The sequence below is a fragment of the Lissotriton helveticus genome, chromosome 1_1 (genome assembly GCF_964261635.1).
Source record: "Lissotriton helveticus chromosome 1_1, aLisHel1.1, whole genome shotgun sequence".
NCBI lineage: Eukaryota > Metazoa > Chordata > Amphibia > Caudata > Salamandridae > Lissotriton > Lissotriton helveticus.
Window position 1 is genome coordinate 1943931479 of NC_136057.1, and position 25263 is coordinate 1943956741.

Here is a 25263-nt window from a genome sequence, read left to right on the forward strand (position 1 = left end):
CGACGGCGCTTCGCCCCAGAGCCCTGGGGAGATGGGGAACAGACCGTGGTCATCCCTCTCGATGTCGTGGTCGGTGCAATCGACCCAGACGGAGAGTGGGCACGCTTGCTGGTCTTCCTGCCTCTGGGGAGCCCCCCAGAGGCCTCAGCACGGGCAGAAGAAGCCCCTCCAGACCCACCTTGTGCCTTCAGCCTTCTTTCCTCGAGTCCCTGAAGCCTGATCTTCTGTCTGTCCTTCAGGGTCCTGCCAGAGAAGCCCTGACAAATCTCACACTCCTCTGGGACATGGGAAGAGGGAAGGCAGAGGATACACACCTCATGGGGATCCAATTTTGCCTTCTTCCTGGAACACTCCGGGCATTTGTCAAATAATGCAGGCATATTTGACATCAAAAAGGAGCAAAAGCCAAGAAGAACAGCACTAAAGTACTTTAGAAGCACTCAAAACAAAATTAATAGAGAAAAATCAACAATAAACCCTTGAAAAGGGAGAGCTCAATGCTCCAGGGTCCTGCTTGCAGGAGCCGGAAAAAAGAACTGAAAGTAAAAGGGACCTGCAGTGCATTCTGGGATACTGTGAAGTTCTGGAAGGTTCTCTTAAAGGCACAGTATCCTGTTCTGAGCCACATAATGGCAGCCTATGGGGCTTGTCTGTCCAGGTTCTCCTCTCTATCATTCCAGAGGGGTTTTTGCTGCTGAAGCAAGGGAAATCTGTACAGGCTTTGCTGTTTTGTGGATTTTTTGGTGGAATTTCTAGTTGAAGTACTGGACAGTGTAGCCTGTTTTATAGGCTGCATTATCTGTCTTTAATTCTCTCTTAAGTGTCTGTGCAGTTCTGCATTTTTCGACACTATAAGAGATTATTTTTGATTGCTCCGGGGTCCACGCACATGGGCGGGACTATTCACTAGATTATGACTATACACAGAGATCCCCTACTACAGAGCAACCTATGCGCTTCTGCTTCTCATACTCTAGTAAGTACCTTGTGTATGAGGACCAATATATTTGGTGATTCACTATTTTTTGCAGCGTTCTATACATACTATCACTCCTGGCTTTTAGATATACGACGTCTTCGTCGAGTTTGCAGCAACCGTGAGCATATTCTTTCACTCGCTCCCTTTAAATACGTCACCCCCAAACGCTCTTCATTCTATCTATCGGAAAGCCGATTTAATTTGTGTAACCCATTAGTTTACATGCACCTCTTACGGGTACCACCTTTCTTATGTTCACACGCACTGCTCGTTCGCAATTAAGCTTTCCACTCTTGATTTGCACCATTCAGTTTTTAGTGATTAACTTCGAGCACAATCTTGTTGCTTCCATACCATGGAGCCATATTATGTTGCTGTATGACTTGAGTTTTTTTGACCATCGTACACTGAATGTATGATTATGAAGCATGGTCACGTTTTAACACCCACGGAGTTTAACACCACATATCTCAAGTACGGATGTATGTCAGTACAACGCGATCTTTTAGATCGCGGTACTTTACAACGCGGTTTCTACAACGCAAGTCGTTACAACGACTTATTTATTTATTTATTTCAAAGGTTTTATATAGCGCTACTGGACCCAAGAGTATCAGAGCGCTTTACAAGGATGGTGAACATAATGAGATACATTTAACAATTAAGCGAAAAAGAGTTACAGTATGATAATGCATTCAACAGGGCTAAGGGGGCAAAGAAACAGCGAGATAACATTAAGTGGAAAGTGAATATTATAAGTTAGGATAGAGAGGGGGTGAAGAGAGGGGGAGTGAGAAAAAATGAATAGATTGAGAGGGGGTGGGAAGAGGAGCGGACAAGGGAAGAGAGAGGAGTGGACATGTTCAGAGTCAGTAACATTAGATACCCCAGTATTTGTTGAGAAGGAGTACTTTGAGTTCCTTTTTGAAGAGAGGGTAAGAGGGGTTGCAGCGAAGATCCTTAGGGAGAGAGTTCCAAATTGTAGGAGCGTTACCAGAGAACGCACAGGATTGGGTCTTTTGACATTTGAGTCTGGGTGGGATCAAGACAAGGGAGTTTGTGCTCCTCAGGGACCTGGAGCAACCTGCTTTGTGTAGTTTCGTTGTAAGGTAAGAAGGGGTGTTTTGGTGAAGAGCTTTGTGAGTGATGCAGGCAATCTTGTAGGTGGATCTTCCTTCTTTTGGGAGCCAATTGAGATTTTTGAGGACAGGAGAGATGTGATCAAATTTTTTACAATCAGATATGAGTCTCGCAGCTAGATTGAGGACAGATTTAAACGGAGCAAGATGAGTTTTAGGGGTGCCAGCCAAAGTGGCGTTGCCATAGTCAATCCTGGAAAGGACAAGCGATTGGACAACAAGTTTGAAATCGTCTGCTGGAATAAATGGTTTAAGTTTCTTGAGGTGGAGAAGGGTGAAAAGCGCACTTTTGGATGCATTTTTAATGTGGGGGATGAGATTTAGATTCTGGTCGATACTGATGCCTAGGGATTTGACCGAATTAGAGGTGGAGAGTGGGCAGTTAAGAGCTTTGATGTCCTTTATCCAGAGTTGAATGGGAACGGAGTTGTTTTTGGGGGAGAAAAGGATGATTTCAGTTTTCTTTGGGTTCAGTTTGAGATGGTTCCGATGAAACCAGGTTTGAATTCTGGTCAAGGTCTCATTGAGGTGGAGAATGTCTTTGTGGGATTTGATCTTGTAATATAATTGGGTGTCATCGGCATAGAGATGGGAATTGATATTAGCTTGTTTGAGGATGAGAGTGAGTGGTTCCATGAACAGATTGAATAGGGTTGGGGAGAGGATGGATCCTTGAGGGACGCCGAGTGAGACAGGTTGAGGTTTGGAGAGAAAGTGGCTGAGCTTGATTTGCTGTGATCTGTTTTGAAGGAATGAGGAGAACCATTTGAATACGTTGCCATCTAACCCAAACCGATCTTTGAGAGTGTTGAGAAGGGTGGGGTGGTGGAAGGTATCAAATGCAGCTGAGAGGTCGAGGAGGATTAGTAACGAGGATTACCCTTTGTCTAGGGAGCGATGAATGTCGTCAGTGATATTTAGCATAGCAGTTTCTGTACTTGTTGGAACCTAAATATGTCAGGTCACCTAGGGTAGCCTGGCCTAGGGTAAGGCAATATCAACAGAGGCACATGTGTAAAGGTTGCAAGCCACCCAGCAGTAATCTAATGCAATATCACTCAAAAATGACACTACACCAATGTTTGTGTAAAAATACGAGCTTGTTTTATAAAAATATTTTATCTACTATTCAGTCATTTTACATCTCAATATACTGTACAAATTGGTCAGAAGATTCCAGTTGACATATAACCTCAGTAGAATTCAGTTCAAAAGAAGTTGGTCTTCTACAGTGTTAGGTTTCTCACCCCAGTGGAGGCTCTCTAATTATATCACCAGAACGTCCAGAACGTTGACACTTCCTCCACTTCAGTTTAACACATTAGAAATGTCCAGGTCTTAGAACCCTGGAAGATTACCTCCCCTTGACAGAGCAACACCCTCCTCGCAAGAGATCAGTAACCCCAAGATGACAGTTTCAAGTTTCAAATGGAATGTTTTTATAGCTCAATTAACACTTGCACATAGGTAAATAAAATGAGGACACCGTTTCTTCTTCCCCTCCCCCTCTGTAAAAGAATCTCACACTTCAGCATTCAAGTTTATAACTTTCCGCAATTGCAGGACACGCCCCCAGTACTGTGGAGATTTTTCATAAATGCCTCCCTCTGAGCTTGTTAAACGTAGGCTTGTCTCCGGCTCTCCCGGGCCCTTCCTGACTCAACACGGAGATCCCCAGGAAATAGCGGGTAATGAGGGAGGGTTCTGTCAGGTGATTCCAATAAAGGGCTCAAGAGAACTCCTCCTCTGCTTCTCGTGTGATCCCCTCAGTCAAGCTGTTCTCCTCCCTTAAACCTCCACCTTACTTGATAATGGAGCGGAGGGTGGCGCTGACTCGGTTCCCCTCAGCTCTCCCGCCTCCGCTGCTACTCTGCTCACGAAGCACGCCCTAGACGCCTGGGCTCGCAGGGGGCGGCGTCTGGGCTGAGGCAATCGGGGTTTCCGGCTCCCGGGCAAGACGCACTACTCACTGTCAGGATGCGAGGCAGCGCAGGCGCGGGTGATTAGTGTTCCCGCTTGGCGCCGCCTCACTTGCTTGCTCGCCTGCCCTGACACCGCTTCTGGGCCTGCACTCTCTCTCCTCACCCTGCCGCACTATTGGAACTGCACAGAGTCGAACGCTCACTTCCTCCTGTGCTCAATGCCGCACAAGCTCGGCTGTCACTCGCCTCTCTACTGCAGCTTCCTGGAGGCGCAGGGTGCCACACCTCGCTCCAATCCGCTTCCACCAAAACGCTGGTAGGTGAAGTTTACCAGGGGAATGTAGGGAGAAGGTCCCCAGCAGGAGCTAGGACAACGGGGGAAAGAGGGGCCAAGGGCTCAAGGGGGGGGGGTCTTCCGCCACAGCCGGGCCAATTTCACAGAAGAAGAAGGCGGTTGGGAGGGTTTGGTCAGGGGCCAGAGGGGGAACGTCTCCCTGAAGTGGCTGTCTATCACATGGACAAACTAACTGCTTCCAGTGCGTCCTCCTCCTCACACCACTGCCTCTCTCCTCCAACTCCCTGTACTACACAAAATGGCTCCCTGACCCTTGCCCTTTTATAGCCAAACCACACAGGGTCCAGTAGGGTCCAGAAAGTTCTGGAAGGCCTAATGTTAACCTATGGGGCAGTCTAGGATGTGGCAGTTGGGGACAGTTGGTGGCCACCATTTTGTGAAACTCAGTAAATCCCTGACAGGAAAGGCACCTAAACTGAGGTGACTGTTTATGAGGGAAAAAGAGCACCTATCCCCCCAGGCCAACACCATAGAAATCTAGTGGACACAAAAATAAATAAAGGCATGAGGGGCAAAAAGGGGACAAAATAAATAATAAATTGGAGGGACTACGCAAAAAGTCAGACAGGTCTAACACGCGTCCCCCCAGCTGAAAGTGGGGAGAGCTACCCAACCCCTTGGGAGTCCTCATCACTAAGGCGGAAATACCTAGAGAGACCGTCTGCATTGGCGTGGTCCACCCCAGGCCGATGTTCCACCCGGAAGTCCATTCCCTGTAGGGAGATGGACCACCTTAACAGCTTGGGATTCTCCCCCTTCATCCGCATTAGCCAACGAAGGGGTCGGTGGTCAGTCTGAACCAGGAAGTGCGAGCCAAACAGGTATGGCCGCAGCTTCTTCAGAGCCCACACCACCGTGAAAGCTTCCCTCTCAATTGCACTCCACTTCTGTTCCCGGGGAAGCAGTCTCCTGGATAAGAAGACTACAGGCTGATCCAGGCCCTCTTCATTCAGTTGCGATAACACTGCCCCAATGCCATGTTCTGATGCATCTGTCTGGACAATGAACTCCGTGGAGAAGTCTGGGGCCCTCAGGACCGGTGCTGCACACATTGCCTGCTTCAGTTTTTCAAAAGCTTGCTGACAAGCTTTCGTCCAAACTACCCGTTGAGGTTGTCTCTTGGAGGTGAGCTCTGTGAGGGGCGCTACAATAGTGCCATACCCCTTCACAAAGCGACGGTAGTATCCTGTGAGGCCCAGGAAAGCTCGGACCTCAGTCTGTGTCTTGGGGGGTTCCCAGGCCATGATTGCCTCAATCTTTGCCTGCAGGGGCTGCACTGTCCCCCTTCCCACCAAGTGTCCAAGGTACACAACCGACCCCTGCCCAATCTGGCATTTGCTGGCCTTGATTGTCAATCCAGCTTGTTTCAGGGCCTGGAGAACTGCTTGCAAATGTTGCAAATGGTCCTCCCAACTGCTACTGAAGACAGCAATGTCATCCAGGTAAGCAGCGGAGCAACCCTCCATTCCAGAGAGGACCTGATTCACCAGCCGCTGAAATGTGGCAGGGGCATTTTTGAGCCCAAAGGGCATCACGCAAAATTGAAAGTGTCCCTCAGGCGTGGAGAAGGCTGACCTTTCCTTCGCTCCATCTGTCAAGGAGATCTGCCAGTACCCTGAAGTGAGGTCAAAGGTACTTAGGTATTGGGCAGCTCCTAGCCGGTCAACTAATTCATCCGCCCTAGGGATCGGATGAGCATCAGTCTTTGTAACTGAGTTCAGTCCCCGGTAATCCACACAGAACCTCAGTTCTGGCGTGGTGCCCGGTGGAGCGGCTTTTGGCACTAGCACCACCGGACTGGACCAAGGGCTGTTGGAAGGTTCTATAACTCCTAGCTCTAGCATCTTGGCAACCTCTCCATGGATGCTAGCCTTCACCTTGTCGGACAGCCGGTAGGTCTTCGACTTCACTGGTGGGCTGTCCCCTGTGTCCACATCATGGGTACACAGGTGAGTCCTTCCCGGGACAAGGGAGAACAACGTAGAGTACTGCTCCAGTATCTGGCGGCAGTCCTCCCGCTGTTCAGGAGTTAGAGCGGGAGAGAGAATCACTCCCTCCACTGACCCATCCTTCTCTTGAGACGAGAACAAGTCTGGGAGAGGTTCGCTTTCCGCTTCCTCTCCCCCATCAGTCACCATCATTAAGATGAACTCGGGCCTCTCATGGTGGGGTTTGAGTCGGTTGGCATGCAGCACCCGTAGGGGCTGTCGAGGGGTCTTAAGGTCCACCAGGTAGGTGGCCTTACCCTTCTTTTCCAACACTTCAAATGGGCCTGTCCAGCGATCCTGAAGGGCACTAAGCTCTCCAGGCTCCATCACCCACACTTTCTGGCCAGGCTCCAATTCCACCTGGTGAGCATTGTGGTCATACCACTCTTTCATGACTGCCTGGCTGGCCTCCAAGTTGTCAGAAGCTTGCTTCCACAACTTCGCCATCTGGCTACTGAAGGCCAGCATGTAGCTCACCACATCCTGGGGGGGTTTCCTGGGAGACTTTTCCCAACCATCCTTCACCAGGCTGAGAGGACCGCGTACAGGGTGCCCATACAGAAGTTCAAAGGGGCTAAAGCCCACTCCCTTCTGTGGCACTTCCCTGTAGGAGAATAGCAAACAGGGTAGGAGGACGTCCCATTTCCTCCGCAGGCTTTCGGGCAGACTTCTGATCATGCCCTTCAAGGTTTTGTTGAACCTCTCAACCAGTCCATTCGACTGGGGGTGATAAGGAGTGGTGAACCGGTAGGTCACTCCACACTCCTTCCACATTGCCCGCATGTAAGCTGACATAAAGTTGGTCCCCCTGTCAGACACAACTTCTTTGGGGAAACCCACTCGGGTAAAGATCCCCATTAGGGCCCTAGCCACCACAGGTGCAGTGACTGTCCTCAGAGGAATTGCCTCTGGGTACCGTGTGGCATGATCCACCAGAACCAGGATAAACCTGTGACCAGCTGTTGTTGGTGAATCTAAAGGCCCTACAATGTCGATGCCCACCCTTTCAAAGGGGGTGCTAACGACTGGAAGTGGTTCCAGGGGAGCTTTCAGCTTCACCCCTGTTTTCCCACTGGCCTGGCAGGATACACATATCCGACAGTAGGTGTTGGACGCCACTTTCATCTGAGGCCAGTAAAAGTGGAGGACAAGCCGAGCAAAGGTCTTGTCCTGACCTAAGTGTCCTGCCATGGGTATGGCATGAGCCAATTCCAGCAGAAAGGCTCGGTATTGTTGCGGGACTACCAAGGCCCTTGATGAACCAGGTAAGGGTACCTTGGGTTCACTGTAGAGGAGTCCATCCTCCCAGTAAATGTGGTAGTGTCCCGTAACATCACCTGCTGCCTGGGCTTCAGCCTGTCGCCTCAGTCCCTCAAGGGTAGGGCACTCCCTTTGCCCCTTACAGAATTCCTCTCTGGTAGGCCCTCCCTCCACATGCCACTCAGCAGGGATGGGTAGGTCCTCCAGCGAGACTACTTCACCCTCCACGGACTCCTGGTCCACCACCGCAGGTGGCCGATCTGTCACATGGGGTGTGGAAGCCGAAGCAGGCTCTTCCTGTCTTCGGGTCTGCCCCTTTTTGGCAGCGGGTTGGGCCATTGTTCCAGGCTCCAACCCAGGCGAACTCCCTCTCCGGGTAGTCGCAGACTTTGTGCTCACACAGGCCCAGTCAGGTGTACCCAGCATCGCAGAATGCGTCCGCTATTCCACCTCTCTCCAAGCGTTGTGCTCCATATCATTCCCCAGCAGACAATCAACTGGCACGGCAGGGCTTACGGCAACTCGAAGTGAACCTGCAACCCCTTCCCACTCAAAGGGAACCTCAGCCACGGGATAGTGGCCCATTCTGCCGTCAGCCATCGCGGCGGGGTGGAGTACATTGGGAACCACCTGCTCTGGAGACACCAGTTGACTTCTCACCATAGTCATACTGGCTCCTGTATCTCTCAGAGCCTCCCCTCTCTGGCCATTGATGGTGATCCATTGCCCATACTTAACAGTATTCGGGGGCACCTGGATCTTAGGAACCATCTCCCGTTCTCCCAGGGACACTAAGGTGACGCCCGCCCACTCACCCCCCTTATCTAAGGGCAACTCCTCCCCGAGCGCTACACTAGCTACTCCCGGTGGTTTTCCTCCGGTGGGAGGGGGTGGTCTCTTTGGGCATCTGACATCTCCCTTATAATGTCCAATACCACCACACTCAAAGCAGTGGAGAACCCTTGGCTGCTGGCTTTGGCCAGGATTAGGGTTTCTGGGCGGGTTTGCCTTAGGGGTGAAACCTGTTCCCTTTCCCTGGAAATTGTTTTGGGGACCTTTAGAGAACTCTCGCTTTTTATCTCCCCCCTCCTTCTTCTGGGGGACGCCCTGTCCGGCCTTTTAGGAATCCCCTCCAGTCCCCTTTGAGGACACCCGGGTACTTGCCCAGATGTCCGCCTCCTCTGCAAGCTTCCGGGGATTGGTCAGCCTGCTGTCCACCAGGTGTTGGCGCAGCTCGGGAAAGCATTTCTCGAGGAGGTGTTCTTTCAAAAATAGATCATACAACCCCTCATAATCCTTCACCTCACTGCCCTTTACCCAGCCCTCTAATGCCTTTCTTGCATAATCAAGGAAGTCCACCCAGTTCTGGGTGCTTAACTTGTGGCTCCCCCTGAACTTCTGGCGATACCTTTCTGGGGTAAGCCCAAACTTCCTTACCAAGGCTAACTTCATGGTGGGGTAGTTGGTTTGCTCCTCTGATTCCAAGGCCAGCAAGGTGTCCCGACCAGTAGGAGGCATGTACTTATACAACCCACCCCCCCAGTGCTTCTCCTGGATCCCATGGGCTCTTAAGGAGACCTCATAGGCTGCCAGCCACTTGGCTATGTCATCCCCCTGACTATAGCTGGCAATTATATCCTTAGGCAGGTAGGGTCTGGACTCCCTGGTTGGTTCTCTGGTTTCGCTGCCACCATTTGAAGTTGGAAAGGGTCCCCGTTGCAGGGCCTGGAGTTCTAACTCTTTTAGTTTGAATTCATGAGCCATTCTCCGCTCTTCCTTCTCCTGTTCTAACCTCCTCTTCTCCCTCTTTTCTTCCAACTCCATTTTTGCTATTTCCCACCTTAACAGTCTATCCTCTCTCCTGTCAGCTAACTCGGTTTCTGACAACCCTCTCGATGACACACTGCTGCCCTCCCGTGAGGTTGCCTTGGGGCTGATTGACATCTCACCCACCCCCGGGGAACATTCCGCAGTCCTATCAATGACAGTACCTCTGTCCGATTCCTCCTCTTCCACCGTTCCCTCCTCATTGCGCGCTTCCACCCAAGCCCTCAAACTGGTCTGGAGTTCCCCCTTCTTGGCACCACGCTTAAAGAACACTCCCAATTGTTGAAAGAAATCTTTTAGCTGGGCCAATGAATAAGTGTCCAGTTTTTCCAGTGCAAATTCCATTTTGCAAAAGGGCAACACAAGGTTGAGCACACAAAAAGAATAGAGTGGCAAGGGCAACCTGAAGCTACCTCCACCCACCACCAGGAACAAATTTGGAAAAACAAAAGTAAAAATTAGGAGGGCCGCTAGGAGAAAGCTCCAGGTGTAGGCTAGTGGATTACACTAAATTACTACAGAGTAGTTGTAACAACAGTCAAGATCCCACCGCTGCCACCAACTTGTTGGAACCTAAATATGTCAGGTCACCTAGGGTAGCCTGGCCTAGGGTAAGGCAATATCAACAGAGGCACATGTGTAAAGGTTGCAAGCCACCCAGCAGTAATCTAATGCAATATCACTCAAAAATGACACTACACCAATGTTTGTGTAAAAATACGAGCTTGTTTTATAAAAATATTTTATCTACTCTTCAGTCATTTTACATCTCAATATACTGTACAAATTGGTCAGAAGATTCCAGTTGACATATAACCTCAGTAGAATTCAGTTCAAAAGAAGTTGGTCTTCTACAGTGTTAGGTTTCTCACCCCAGTGGAGGCTCTCTAATTATATCACCAGAACGTCCACAACGTTGACACTTCCTCCACTTCAGTTTAACACATTAGAAATGTCCAGGTCTTAGAACCCTGGAAGGTTACCTCCCCTTGACAGAGCAACACCCTCCTCGCAAGAGATCAGTAACCCCAAGATGACAGTTTCAAGTTTCAAATGGAATGTTTTTATAGCTCAATTAACACTTGCACATAGGTAAATAAAATGAGGACACCGTTTCTTCTTCCCCTCCCCCTCTGTAAAAGAATCTCACACTTCAGCATTCAAGTTTATAACTTTCCGCAATTGCAGGACACTCCCCCAGTACTGTGGAGATTTTTCATAAATGCCTCCCTCTGAGCTTGTTAAACGTAGGCTTGTCTCCGGCTCTCCCGGGCCCTTCCTGACTCAACACGGAGATCCCCAGGAAATAGCGGGTAATGAGGGAGGGTTCTGTCAGGTGATTCCAATAAAGGGCTCAAGAGAACTCCTCCGCTTCTCGTGTGATCCCCTCAGTCAAGCTGTTCTCCTCCCTTAAACCTCCACCTTACTTGATAATGGAGCGGAGGGTGGCGCTGACTCGGTTCCCCTCAGCTCTCCCGCCTCCGCTGCTACTCCGCTCACGAAGCACGCCCTAGACGCCTGGGCTCGCAGGGGGCGGCGTCTGGGCTGAGGCAATCGGGGTTTCCGGCTCCCGGGTAAGACGCACTACTCACTGTCAGGATGCGAGGCAGCACAGGCGCGGGTGATTAGTGTTCCCGCTTGGCGCCGCCTCACTTGCTTGCTCGCCTGCCCTGACACCGCTTCTGGGCCTGCGCTCTCTCTCCTCACCCTGCCGCACTATTGGAACTGCACAAAGTCGAACGCTCACTTCCTCCTGTGCTCAATGCCGCACAAGCTCCGCTGTCACTCGCCTCTCTACTGCAGCTTCCTGGAGGCGCAGGGTGCCACACCTCGCTCCAATCCGCTTCCACCAAAACGCTGGTAGGTGAAGTTTACCAGGGGAATGTAGGGAGAAGGTCCCCAGCAGGAGCTAGGACAACGGGGGAAAGAGGGGCCAAGGGCTCAAGGGGGGGGGTCTTCCGCCACAGCCGGGCCAATTTCACAGAAGAAGAAGGCGGTTGGGAGGGTTTGGTCAGGGGCCAGAGGGGGAACGTCTCCCTGAAGTGGCTGTCTATCACACGGACAAACTAACTGCTTCCAGTGCGTCCTCCTCCTCACACCACTGCCTCTCTCCTCCAACTCCCTGTACTACACAAAATGGCTCCCTGACCCTTGCCCTTTTATAGCCAAACACACAGGGTCCAGTAGGGTCCCGAAAGTTCTGGAAGGCCTAATGTTAACCTATGGGGCAGTCTAGGATGTGGCAGTTGGGGACAGTTGGTGGCCACCATTTTGTGAAACTCAGTAAATCCCTGACAGGAAAGGCACCTAAACTGAGGTGACTGTTTATGAGGGAAAAAGAGCACCTATCCCCCCAGGCCAACACCATAAAAATCTAGTGGACACAAAAATAAATAAAGGCATGAGGGGCAAAAAGGGGACAAAATAAATAATAAATTGGAGGGACTACGCAAAAAATCAGACAGGTCTAACAGTACTGCATCCCTTTCTAAAGCCGGATTGAAAAACATCAAGGAGGTTGAAGGAGGCGATATGTTTCTCTAATTGCAATAGAACACATTTTTCGAGGGCTTTAGAGAGGAATGGAAGGTTAGAGATAGGGCGAAGGTTGTTAAGGTCATTGGGGTCAGCAGTGGTGTTTTTGAGAATGGGTGAGATTTGACCAAGCTGAAGGGAGGTGGGGACACAGCCAGTGGAAAGAGAGGAGTTGATGATTTTGGTCCATATAGGGGCAATGATAAATTTAAGTTCTTGAACCAAAAGGGCAGGAAGAGGATCTTTGGAGTGGGAGGAGGGTTTTAGTTTGGCAATGATATTAGTGATCATAGATTCAGATACTGTACTAAAATCATTCCATGAGGCATTGTTTTTAGCAGGGGGGCTTATTTTCGGAAAGGTATCTTGTTGGGGGAGAGCAGGGAGGGGATGAGAGGGATCAAGAGGTGTGGAAAAAGTGGACGGAGGAGAGTTAGGAGTGTTGGGGAGGGTGTATAGGGTGGGAGTAGGTTGTAGTGAGAGTGGGAGGGAAGAGAAGGATAGTTCGATCTTGTTAATTTTGTTCGTAAAGAAACTGGCAATTTCTTCGCATCTGTCAATAGAGGCTAATATTTTAGGAGGGCCAGTGGAGGTTTGTTTTTTAACAATGTTAAAGAGTTCTCTAGGGCGGTTTCTGGCTTGGTCAATTTGTGATTGTAGAAAGGAGGCTTTCTCATTAAAGATATGTTTTTTGTACTGGGCTCTAGCAGTTCTAAGGAGAGCCATATTGTCAACGGTTGGATGATTCCCCCAAACCCGTTCAGAATGTCTAAGAGTCCGTCTTTCGTTATTAAGGTCAGAATTGAACCAAGACTTAGGAGGGTAGCTTTTTTGTTGTTTGAGTTTGATAGGAGCAATTAGGTCGAGGGCATCAAGAATAGAATTGTTATAATGGTTAGTTAGGTCGGTGGTGCTGTCAGAGAGAGGGGGTAGAAGTAAGTTAACTGTGGCTTCCAATTCGCCAGGAGGAATAAGGTGAAGGTTGCGTGTGGCTTTCTTAGGTAAAGAGCTGATGGGGGCGGGGTGAGTCATGGTTCTATTTATGGTGAAGAGGATAAGGTAGTGGTCAGACCAGTCTACTGGAAGTATATTTGAGAGGGAGGCCAGGTCTTTGTTAGTAATAATAGCATCAAGGGTGGCACCTTTGTAATGGGTGGGAGAATGGCAGAGTTGGGTCATATTGGTGATGTCCATGGTATCATTAAATAGGATGACAGTAGGATCATCACTTTTGTTCCAATGGATGTTGCATTGGAGGGCGCGGATTGAGGATTATTATAATTTTATATTCCAACACCAGCCCACATAACAGCAGGGAAGGTGTTGGAATATAAAATTACAATATTCCTTAACCAACAGCGCCATCCAGCGCAAGTCGTAGTAACGACTTGCATTGTAATGGCAGCATGGTAAAGGTAGTGCGGTGTAAACACAGCGTTGTAAATAATGTTTCCCCTCATGTACATAATCACAGATTTTTTTGAAGGCCTTCCTGTAAAGATTGCATACATTTGTTTTATTTTTAGAACATTCCCCTGAGGAAGGGCACAAGTGATGCCCGAAATGCATTGGGATGAATATGAATATATGATGGATGTTAATTTGCATCATTGATGATTTGGTTGTCAAGTTATTGAAGATTTTCAAGATGAACTTTATCATGAATGTATATTGACATGGAAAGATAATGTCAGATTTATGACAGTGAATGGTCATTAAACAGATGCCAGCAAACTGTTATACAACCTCAAGACTTGTAATTTGATTTACAAGATTGAACCTTCCTTTGGTCTCTAGCGCTGTGCACTGGGGGACAGCTCCTCTGTAGGAGCTGCAACATAATTGACTTTTCAATAACACTTGGTGGAACAGAAAGTGAAGCCCTGGTAGCACACCACACCCTGCCTCACCTTAAAGACATTAGTTCAACAACGGTTGTGTGTGTCCTTTCCGTATTGTCTACTTGTTTATACTTTCTCATCTACAGTTTGTCCTGTATTTGTCCCTTTCCTTCACGGCCAACTCTGCTCAAAGGCATGCAAAAAAGGTTGAGGAAATACATCTTGGGGCAGCCTCATATAACATGACTATGTCCCTGATGCTGCCACCCAGAAACAGGTATGCCTGGCTTCAGGGCACTCTCATCCACCTCCATCGGCGTGGCAACCCCAACCAATTTATTTTAAAATGCATGGTTTCAAGTGACCATCGCCCACCTGCCTAGTGTCTCTTCTACAGTCCCCTCCTCCCACAAAAAGAAATACCTGGGCTCCTGAAAACCTAATTTTATGAGGTTGCTCTGCCTTTCTTTCTAGATCGTGGTAATGCTGCTAGGCGTGGAAACATTTCCTATGCATCCTTTGGGTTTGAATGATCTGAGGGACGCAGAGAAAGGAAAAGGATGGTAGTGAAGCAGCACTCGCCTTGCCACTAGACAAACAGAAGATGGCAGTATTATGCAGTGCCAGTGCAGTATCTCGTCCTGATTCCTTTGGATCTCTGCAGAGCTGCCAGAAGCAGTTTGAAGTGGTTCAAGAGCATAAGCCTGAAGCCCTGTTTCCTACAGGCCTCTAGAGTTTTGTAATGAGATCGAGAAGTCATGATAGCTACATTCCCCCAACGTCCTTAAAGACTGTGAAAAATAAGTGAGACAGGGGGATGTAGATGCAGTACATGAGCTACCATGACAGGTGAAATCAGATTGTCAACTGTAATGTCACAGGACAGAAACTCTGTGTACAGTGGATTTCAAAGGGCACCATATAAACAAAGAACAAATAACTTAACCTTAGCAATATTCTTTCTGGTGGAAACTCTTTCTAACCACAGATTCCTCACCCTCTGAGTAACCCCTGGGTGCCAGACTGGATCCAGAAAACTCAAACGCAATGCTCCTGTGCGCAGTATGAATGAATGAAGACGCATTTCTATAGCGCATGGCTACTCAAGAGCATCCCAGCGCTTGAAGGAGATAACCATCAGAAGATCCAGAGAAATGTTCAAGGAAAGAGGAAAGTCTTAAGTTGTTTCCTGAATGTAAGATAATCGGGTTGAGACCGAAGCTGGAATGGAAGCGTATTCCACAGCTTAGAAGCATTAACCGAGAAGCGTCTGCCCCCAGCGCGAGATCTCTTTACCCTTGGGACTGCCAGCAGCATTTTGTCGGTGGACCTTAAAATTCTAGTGGTAGTATAGGGTACAATCATAGATTTCGTCAGCAGTGGACCTGTCCCATCGAGAGATCTGAAAACCGTACACAAGGCCTTAAATTGCACTCTCTCTGAGACTGGCAACCAGTGAAGTTGGCTCAGAGCAGTCCTGGCAGACGATCGAGTGGGGAGGTTCAGAAGCAGACGTGCTGCACAATCCTGCACCCTTTGCAGAATCTTTAGGCTTCCATGGGGTGCCCCCAAGTAAATAGCATTGGAATAATCCAGTCTTGATAGAATAGGGGCCTGAACCATAAGACGTCGAGCCTCGAATGATAAAAGGGGCAGGATAGGTCTCAGCATTCTCAGCAGGCCGAAAAAAATCGCGGCCACCTTCGATGCCTGTACTTTAAGGTCCAAGTTAGGGTCTAACCATACTCCCAAACTTGTTATCTGTTTTTTGGGAGCAGGAGGGGACCCAGGCAGCTAGGCCAAAGATGGTCAATCTCCTCAGGGGCAGAGAAACCAAAAATCATAAGCTCAGTTTTTGATGCATTGAGCTTAAGAAAAGATTGCCCCATCCACTCCAAGATTTTCTGTAGACAGAGAGGAATCTCATGCAATTCTGCATCAATGCCGTTTCGCGCTGTAAGTGAGGAACTGAGTCATATATAAGCACCGTCCATGAGCACTGTTTTTTGTGGGTTCGTGGAAGCCCTCAAATGCAGAGCCAATCTGTAGACTGAAAGAACCGCTGAGCATTTTCCTGAACTGGAATCTTTTTTGATGGAAGAGGCCATACCACAAAATGGTGAGGCAAGAGTGTGGTGAGGAATCTGCAGTTAGATAGATTATCCAACAGTACACAGTGTTACCAAAGGTAAGTAACTTGTTCTACTGGATACTTCTAAACTGCAGATTCGTCACCCTTTGAATTGATATCAAAGCAGTACCTCTCAAGCTCATGGTTCTATGGAATGGCTCGAACTGAAAAGTCCGGCTGGGCTGAGCAAGCAAACTGCCCATCTCCACAAACCAGGCTGCTGAGGCAGTAGTGCTTTGTAAATGTGTGCACGTATGCCGATGTAGCTGCCTGGCAGATATCCAGGACAGGCGCTCCTCCTGCCAAAGTAATGATTGCAACCTTGGCCCTAGGTGAATGAGCCATTAGACCTTCTGGACACTGCTTTTTACCCAATTCATAGCAGATCTTAATTTAGAGGACTATCCTTTAGGATATGATATGGTCCATTTATGTAACGCCTTGCCCTTCTTCACCCCAGAGAACCATACAAACAGCTGATCATCCACCAAATGTTCTTTGGCATGATCGATGTAGAAACTGAGTGCCGTCTTCAGGTTCAAACAATGGTGTCCCACTTCTTTTCGAGGGATGAGGTGGAGAAAAGAAGGTCGGAAGGGAAATAGTTTGTCCTACATGAAAAGTTGGGCTAACTTTTGTTAGGAACGCAGTTCAAGTGCTTCACACCAGTTTTTCCTGAAAAAACATGGTATAGGGAGGCTGGATCGAAACTGTGCATTGGTTCAAAAGGGGTACACATCAGAAAGGTGTGAACCAGATTTAAATCCCACTGTGGTCTTACAAAGGGCATAGGTGGAAAAATATGTTATAAACCTTTAAGGAAACACATCACAACTGGTGATTTGAAGAAGGAGGGTTGGTCTGGCAAATGTAGATAGGCAGGTAGGATGACGGGTAACCTTAAACTGTGCCCAGAGCAGGACCTTGTTGGGCCAAATACAATGCAAGCAACAACAAATCTGACATGTTTGCCTGCAACAGATCCAACTAGCAGGTACTGCACCAAACCAAAAACCTGTCCAAGTTCCCTGCATACACAGATTTCGTGGAAAGGCGCCAATCTGTCAGGATGACAACAACCTCAGAAGAAAAACCAAAGGAGATCAACTGTAGCCACTTTAACGTCAATCGCCATGCATGGAGGTTCAGGTTGCATAATCTAGGATGCAAGACCCTGCCCTGATGCTGAAATAGAAGGTCCTCCTAAAGAGGCAGCCTAATTGGAGAACAGATGCTCAAGCTCAAAAGTTTCTGGGTGCCACACTGTCTTGGCCCATTACGGAGCCACAAGCACAACTTGGGCCAGGTCGTTCCTGATCTTCTCTGGAGATTGGGGAAGGTATACAGAAATTCCATGCTCCAATCTAGGAGCAATGCATTCCCAAGAGTGAGCCTTCTTGGGATCTTCAGCACGCAAAGTGTGAACATTGCGAATTCTCGGTGATGGCGAAGAGATTGTTCTCCTCATTGGTGGACTATGGCTAGTACCTCCTCTGAGTGCAACTGCCATTCATGACCCCCTAAGCGTCGCCAGTTCAGTTTGTCCACCATAGAGTTTTTCAAGATCCAGCCAGATGGTGTACCATCAGGGAAATCCCTGATGATTCAGCCAGCTTCAGAGGTACAGGACTCTTGGCACCGGACAGAGGACCCCCCTCCTGCTTCTTGCAGTACCACATGGTGGTGGTGTTGTGTAGTGAAGTGCCTCTTTCGATATGGTTAGCCCCCAATTTATGCCTGGTGCATGATGTGATTTCGAATGAAAGTGCACTGGGTCTATACTAACCAGGTTTTCCCAGTGCAAATCTCTTTCAGAAAACTGTACCACAATTGGTACAACTTCAGCAACCCCTATAAGTCCCTAGTACGTAGCACCCCTGGTACCTAGGGCATTGGTACTGAAGAGGGTCCCCCAGGCTGCAGCACAAATTGTGCCACCCTAGGAACCCCTCACCAAGACCATGCAAACTGCCATTGCAGGGTGCGTGTCTTGGTTCAGAGAAACTGTAGAGTTGACATGGCATATAGCACTGTGCGCCACGCCCACAGACACTGCATGAGGTATAGCGAAGTCCCCCCATTGCAAGCCATACTGCCCTAAGGCAGGGTGCTTTACATCCCATATGTGGACATATCTGCATTAGCATATATGACCCTGCAATATATAAGTCCATTTGTGGATATTGTAAGTGCCCAGGGAAGCCATAGAGAGTACATGGGCTGGATGCTTGTCATTACATGTTTCCTAGCTCCATGATGGCTTCACTGTACCCTGAGATGTTTAGTACCAAACATCTTGTCTTAATAAATCCTCACTGATGCCAGTGTTGGATTTATCAATAAATGCATACACCTTAGAAAACCTACCAAACACGGGTGTGGTCTCTGACTAGTCTTAGCCAGCCTGCCACCACTAGACCTGTTTCTGACCTCATGGGGTGACAACCAGCGCTCTCAGAGGCCAGGAACAACCCCAGCTCTGATCAGAGGTGCTTCACACCTCCAAGCTGGATTGGCATTCCAGGGCAGGAAGCTTCAAAGGTGATGCCGCCTTTGAAATACAACCCAAGCATCTCCAGATAGTGAAGGAGGCCAACGCCCACGTCTTGCTCCACATCTGGCGGGAGGACAGGTAGGAAAAATGTGTTTGATTAGGAGGTGTGCCCACATTCAGCCAGCACCATCCCTAAGGTGGGGCAGGTGATGCGGACACTAGGTTTCCAATTCCTCCTTCTTGAGATGGCAGGAATTAACCTATCAGGGCTAGTGTAGTGCCCCTTCCCACAGGAAGTGATCACTTAGAGGGTGTAGACACCCTAAAGGTAAGTAGCCAATTGGCTACTACCTGTTTCTCCCTTTAACGCCAATAAATGTAGTATTTAGGTGGCATCCATGGACCCTGAACTTAGATTCAACGGATACAAAGAAGACACAGACAAATATGAGAAGCTGACCCAAGAACTGAAGACCTGCAGCAGAATTTTGGGGCAAAACCCTGCCTGCTGCTCCTAGGACTCATCCATTGTGCTGTGCTGTCTCCTCCTGCAATTGTGAGACCTCCAAGAACCCCGGAGCACCTCTGGCCCTTCCCCAATTGCCAAGGAACTCCCTTGGGGTAGAGAAACTACTCCCCTGCAGTCTGCAGGCTACAAACTCGCAGAGTCTGGTTTAACGACTTGCAGCTCCCCGGCAATTCTGGCGCAGCATTCAAGCAAAAAGAGGTACATTGGCTTCAGAGGGTCAGATCTGTGTCCCCACTAAGTGTGAGGACACCAGGACCTACTGGAGCAGTGCTGGACCAATATCGGGGGTTCCGGACCCCCTGCAACCCACACAGAGACAAAGAGTCCAACCCAGACTCCAACTGCACAGGAAGCAGGCACCCGGGGCATCGTGACCCGAGACACACTTCATGAGTGGTCCAGCTGTCCCGGAATCATCCCTGCATCCTGCCTCCCCCCCCCCACACTGCCTGGCTGAGCTATCTGCTCTACACCTAGCCCGCCTGGCATGGGTACTGACAAACCAGCTGTGCTCCCATGGTCCTCAGGCCCTTGCAAACTGCTACCTTGAGTGGGACCCCTCATACTTACCTTTAGGTCCCCTTGTGCAGTGATTTCTGATGGCCCCCATCTCTGTAGCGCCTGCTACCAACGACCTCAGCACCCTGCTCCCGGCCAAATCCAGGATACTCCTAACAATTTGCTGGTAGAATATTGGACCTGGCCTTGCTTCTTACCTAAATCCAGAAGGTGAACCTTGAGATCCAACTGTTCAATTTTATATGCATGTTCCCATTTTCTCCCGTAGACTTCTATGGCGCGTAATTGAGCACAAGAGTGTGTTATTTTGCAATCTTTGAAAATTCATAACTTACCTTATAACAAAGATCTTGGTCTGAAAAATTATATAAAAACCAATGTTATTTTTACAAATTACCCTGGTATTTATTCTTGAGTATGTGTATCATTTATCGCCTCTGTGAGAACAAAAAATGCTTAGCAGTACCCTTTGATAAGCCTAACTGCTCACCCACACTACCACAAATAGAGCATTAGTATTATCTACTTTTGCCTTTCTCTGTATAGCTGTCCGGATCCACTGGACTATCTCCACAGCGTACTTTGTTTTAGTGCCCTATATAGAGAGCCAGCTTCCTTCATGTTGTCCATGAGAATCTACACCAGCAGCCCCTTGATGGAGGGCTTGAAGGCCTACAACGCCAAGTGAATCACTCACAACTCCAGCAAATTGATGTGGCGGTGGGTTTCCGCTGGAGACCAGGAGCAGCCAAATGGCATGTCCATTATGGAGGCCTGGAAGACTCTGGAGAAGCCTTTGGACCTCATCCATGTGCGACGTTGAAGCAGCATGCCCATTCTCACAGCCCTACCTAGGCAATCTGCGATGTCCAGGCCCAAGCGGATGAGGAATTTGGCTGCATAACAACCATCCTGAATGGTTTGGGCTAAGGAAGCACATAAATCGACCGGGCCACAGGTACGATCTCATGGACAACTTTGCAAGAAAATCTCTCCACAAAGTGAAGACAGAAGGAGCAGAGCTATGGTCCACATCTGAAGGAGCGCAAAGAAAGAAGCTAACATCAGCGCTCATGGGTTGTCGTTATATGGGGCTCTGCTCGCCAGTTGCAGAGCTGAACGGCATAACAGAGTTACATGGCACCACCTAACAGACCGCAGGAGCACTGCTTTTGATTTTCCCGGATCTAGTATGACGTGGGGGATATTCATAAGGTGTGAAATCTGCAGTTAGAAATATCCATCAGAAACTCCAATTGATTCCTTACCAATCATTCATAAAGTGAGAACCATTTTTTTCTTTTCCGATAGTGTAATCTACCTGTGTGCCCAGCATGGTCCCAACTCTCTGTACTACTTTGGAAATTTTAAGATCACTGAATAGAATATTTTTTAAGATCCCTCTTCTGTGTGATGATGTTCAATGGCATTCTTAGCAACGTGTACTGCACCCAAGAGTTTCTAGGCATTTAATGCATGACCAGAAGCCAGGCAAAGACCGGGAGGTAGTCAATGACCTGTAAGCAGGCAATGACCAAGTAGCAGGCAACCAGCAGAAATAAGATAACCATATGTGATCAGGTAACAACCAGACCAACAACCACTCGGTTCCATTTAGGCAACAAAGGTAACCCGGAAACAAGTGGGAACTTGGCAACTAATGGAAACCACACAACCACAGCAACAGGGAATAATACTTCAGGCAAGAACAGGGTAGCAACCAAAAACTATGTAATCTCTAGGATTCAGACACTAAATGGGAACCACGCAACAATAATGAAACAAGCAATGATCCTGAATCGAGTAAATTGTTTCACCTACACCCATCCACCTAACATGCTACACTCATCCTTTACATTCTCCTTTCTTCACAGGATGAAGACACAGAGACCCTCCAGACCTGATCAGATCTCCAATGGCATTCTTGAAATGTACCACTTCCACTGTGAGGCGCCGATCCACAGCTCGCTGAGCAAGCATGTCATTGTACAGACTCTGCACCTGCCGGGGAATGCGGTCCAACAGATCTACGTATCGTTGTCTGTGCAAGGAAAAAAATGCATTTTATATAAAGTGCAAAAAGAGAGATATAATGGAATAAAAGTAGGCATCTATGGACTAATGCAGTGAAAAGATAATTTAGGATAGTAAAAACAGATGGACTGTTTTAGAAAAGAAGGGAAGGTAAATGATAGAAGGAAGAATGTAGAGGAGAAATATGAGTGAGAAGAAAGACAGTTGGTAAATACATTTTATGTAGTATTGCAAAGAGCAGCTTCAGAATCCATGAACAAATCCAAAAAACAAAGCAAACAGTTATAAATAAGTGCCTATTAAGGGGTATTATCGGTATATTTCCATTTAGTGGATCTGAAATGCTCATAAATGTATACGACTTGCTGTCTTTATTTAGAATGCAGTTCCTATATAGATTATGGGGCATATTTACGAGCTCCTTTGTGTCGCATTTGCACCACACAGCATTGTGCAAAATTGACACAAATTAAAAATGAGATTTATGAAGCCACGAATGGCCATCTTGCGTGGCCCTGAGTGGCTTCATAATTCTCGAGTAATGCAAAGCAGTGCAAATGTCAACTTTATGCCACTAGGACTAGATCTTGAAATTATCAAACACACAAACTTTTTTTTTCATTTGTGATGATAATGTGGTTCGGATAAACTAGAATGTCACATCCTCGTGTCAATTTTAGTATACATTATATAATTCCAAAACCATTGCAATGTCAGGTAATGTGAGGTTATCAAAAATGTTACCACTTCCCTCCTTTACCCTCAATCTTATACAGATCTGCCTCATGAAGGCTTTAATTTCTTTGCTCGGGCTGCACAGGCTATACAGGAAAAAGTATCTCCATAAGACCCAGATAGGAATAATCACTCATGCATTGATGAGCTACGTTTTCAAATCTGTGCCCATGATTTTCGAAATTCAATACATATCTCAATACTTTCCATCATTTATGGCCCATGAGGTTGTTAGTTCTTGATAATTGTAACACTATTGATGCCTAGAGATAAGGGGAAATATTCAAGATATGTAGTCATCATCATCTGTAATGACAAATTGATCCTCTGATCCTTCAGGACCACTCTACGTCACATGGGCAGGCATACAGAGACTCCAACAGCAAGATTCAGGTTCCTGAGGAAGGGTCCACCCTTACCTGATCCTGGATAGGAGCTCTCCCCTCTCCACGCACTCCACGCTGACCTGACGAATCAATTCATGAAAGACGATATTGTAGATGTTTTGTTCAGCCTTCAGCAGCTCAAGCAAGTTGTGCATCTGAGGAGAGAAAATGCACTCAATGGTGGATTTGTTGTAAGACCTCAGAAGGTTGCAGACAATTTGGAAAGAGGTGGGGCAGGAATAGGCTTTGGAAGACAGAAAAAAGCTGTGGTAAGCCGGGCACACAGGGTAACCTCAGGAGTGGATGGACTGAGGATATTCTTGAGATAGTTCATGACCTTCTCATTGGAACTCTGTACAAAACTTTATTTAGGCAGTATGTTTGGAGCACTTGCCTATAAAATGAATTGTTTGGTCTCCTTTTAAAATACTTTCTGAGTGTGAGAAATCAAAACTCCACTGCAGGATGTAAGACGTGCTCAATCTGTGCAGTGTGGGCGGCGATGGACAAGATCTTGCAAACCTTCCCACTCCCTCCACATCTGCTTCTAATCGGGGGGATTTGGCACAGCCTGTTGATGGTGTTCACCTAGAACTGGCTTACCCCAGAAATGAACAAAGGGATATTACTACAACATTTTCATATGACGGCTCCTAGATTTCAATCCAGCCTGATGAGAAAACACACAGTGACACTGAGTAGCTGAGACTCGTCTCTTGCAGAGGGCCTTACTCTGGACTAGCTACAGTTCCCTTAGTTTTACCATATATCTCAATCTAGCACCTCTGCAGCCTTTGAAACTGTGAACTGCTCTTTCAATTTCAGTTACCTTCACCTACACTTATATATCAGGGTTGTTGGCATGTTTAGCAGTGGCCAACTACCACTCTCTCCACAGTGGCAATTTATAGTGAAGCTGGAACTCTAGTTAACATACTGAACACCAGTCCCTGTGGCACCACAACCTTCTGCCCATTCCCAGAGCTCATGGTCCCCATCTTTAGGCTGTACAGCAAAATCTACAGGTCAGAGAGAATAGCTTGGGGTTAGCTTTAGTGTGAGTACATGATGTCCCAAGGAGGAGAGGGGTAGCTGGGATATTACTTCTAACTGGCACAGGTAGGACTATGGAATAACAGGTAGAAAAGAGTCTAGGCAATGTCCCCTTATACAAAGCCTGAATCCCTCAATAAGACTTGCTGCTACGTCCAAACACACAAGTGCAAACACTAAAGTGCATTACACACACCACAAATGCAAATGGAACATCTACTGTCTCTCCCAAACAGATCCTTGTGGCCTGCCACTGGGAAATTATGAAAGATCACATGAGTAAATATTACATAATCGGCTTGTGGCAAATGTTCTGCTAACCATTCTTGGGAATTTCCATCACTCTGTCTTTCAAAATGTGAATCCAACTAATCATAGCTAAGTCACGCTGAGGAGTTGGATGATGCTGACACCATGAGAAAATGAATTTTGTCCATCCTTCTTTCTATTCTAGGAGTGAATGCTTATTAGGATTGCGAAGATCTTTGGAGGAAGGCAATATGCTCTTGGCTCATGGGACGCTGATTCCTACTGGGCTAGCTCATACACAGACAGAAAGCATGAGGCCGTCCCAGGTACTACATTACATCCTACCACATGGTTGAAACCCCTGTTGAGATGGCCCAAGCATGCTACTCAATTACTATACTACTCCCAAATCATTTCCTTTCCTTGTCATCCCTACCCAGGCGTGGCGTAGCCCATGGGAGGTGTTGGGGGGGTGCCTCCAGGAGGTGGCTGACTGCCAATAGGTCAGGTAAGCCAATCGATTCCCGGTCTAACTTTTGGATTCCCCTGGAGAATGCATAAATCCTACAGGTGGAAGACCACTGGCTACTTAACCTCCACATTTATTTATTTTTAGTGAGTGCTTTTGATCAATAGCACTCTTACCATGCTCATTCACAACCTGACTGAAAGAGCCCACAAAATTCAAAAGTGACACCTGAGCTAACTCGTCAGCTCTGGACATAAGTACTGGATAGTTTTTCCTGGTCAGTGCACCACTTTTCGCACTGACCAGAGAGGGAGTCCACATCAGCCAAGACAACTGCTGAGCTTCATGGCTTATTCCCTTCTGGTATTAAGGAGTATAGATAGGATAAATATGTGTGGCTATGTTGGGCTGAACACTGCAAACCACATATAAATCTGCGCAACAGTTGAATAGTAATACGTTCTTGTATGACTGCTTGTGTGTGGCTTTGATTCCACCTACCTGTGTTCCCTAGAGTTGTTGGCACTTGCCATTGCATGGAAACGTTGAGGCGGATTAATAAATAAGCACTTTGTAGTTACTATATCGCTAAAAAACGATATCAGCTTTCTACGGTTTCACTTTTACCCCCTGGGTTCCTGGTGCTCTTGCAATGTGGGCTAAATTTAGTTACCCAACATATTCCCACTTTGATGCCTGCTTAGTTCTCCACCACCATCCTTCTGCTGAGAACCAGTACTCTGAGAGAGGGCGGGGCGTTAGTCCCAGTTTGGGTGGTGGACTTTTGGGTAGGGTCAGCGTAACTCCTGCACAACCAC

General features: G+C 47.8%; 1 protein-coding gene across 1 annotated transcript in view; it reads right to left on the bottom strand.

The window, feature by feature from the left end:
- The window catches only part of AXDND1 (axonemal dynein light chain domain containing 1), a 532992-nt gene that overhangs the window by 315745 nt on the left and 191984 nt on the right, over positions 1–25263 (bottom strand). The window contains exons 9-10 of the mRNA XM_078643748.1: positions 22708–22829; positions 21420–21560 (exon numbers count right to left, since the gene is read on the bottom strand). Coding sequence (XP_078499874.1) covers positions 21420–21560; positions 22708–22829 — 263 coding nt within the window. The remainder of the gene's footprint in view (positions 1–21419; positions 21561–22707; positions 22830–25263) is intronic.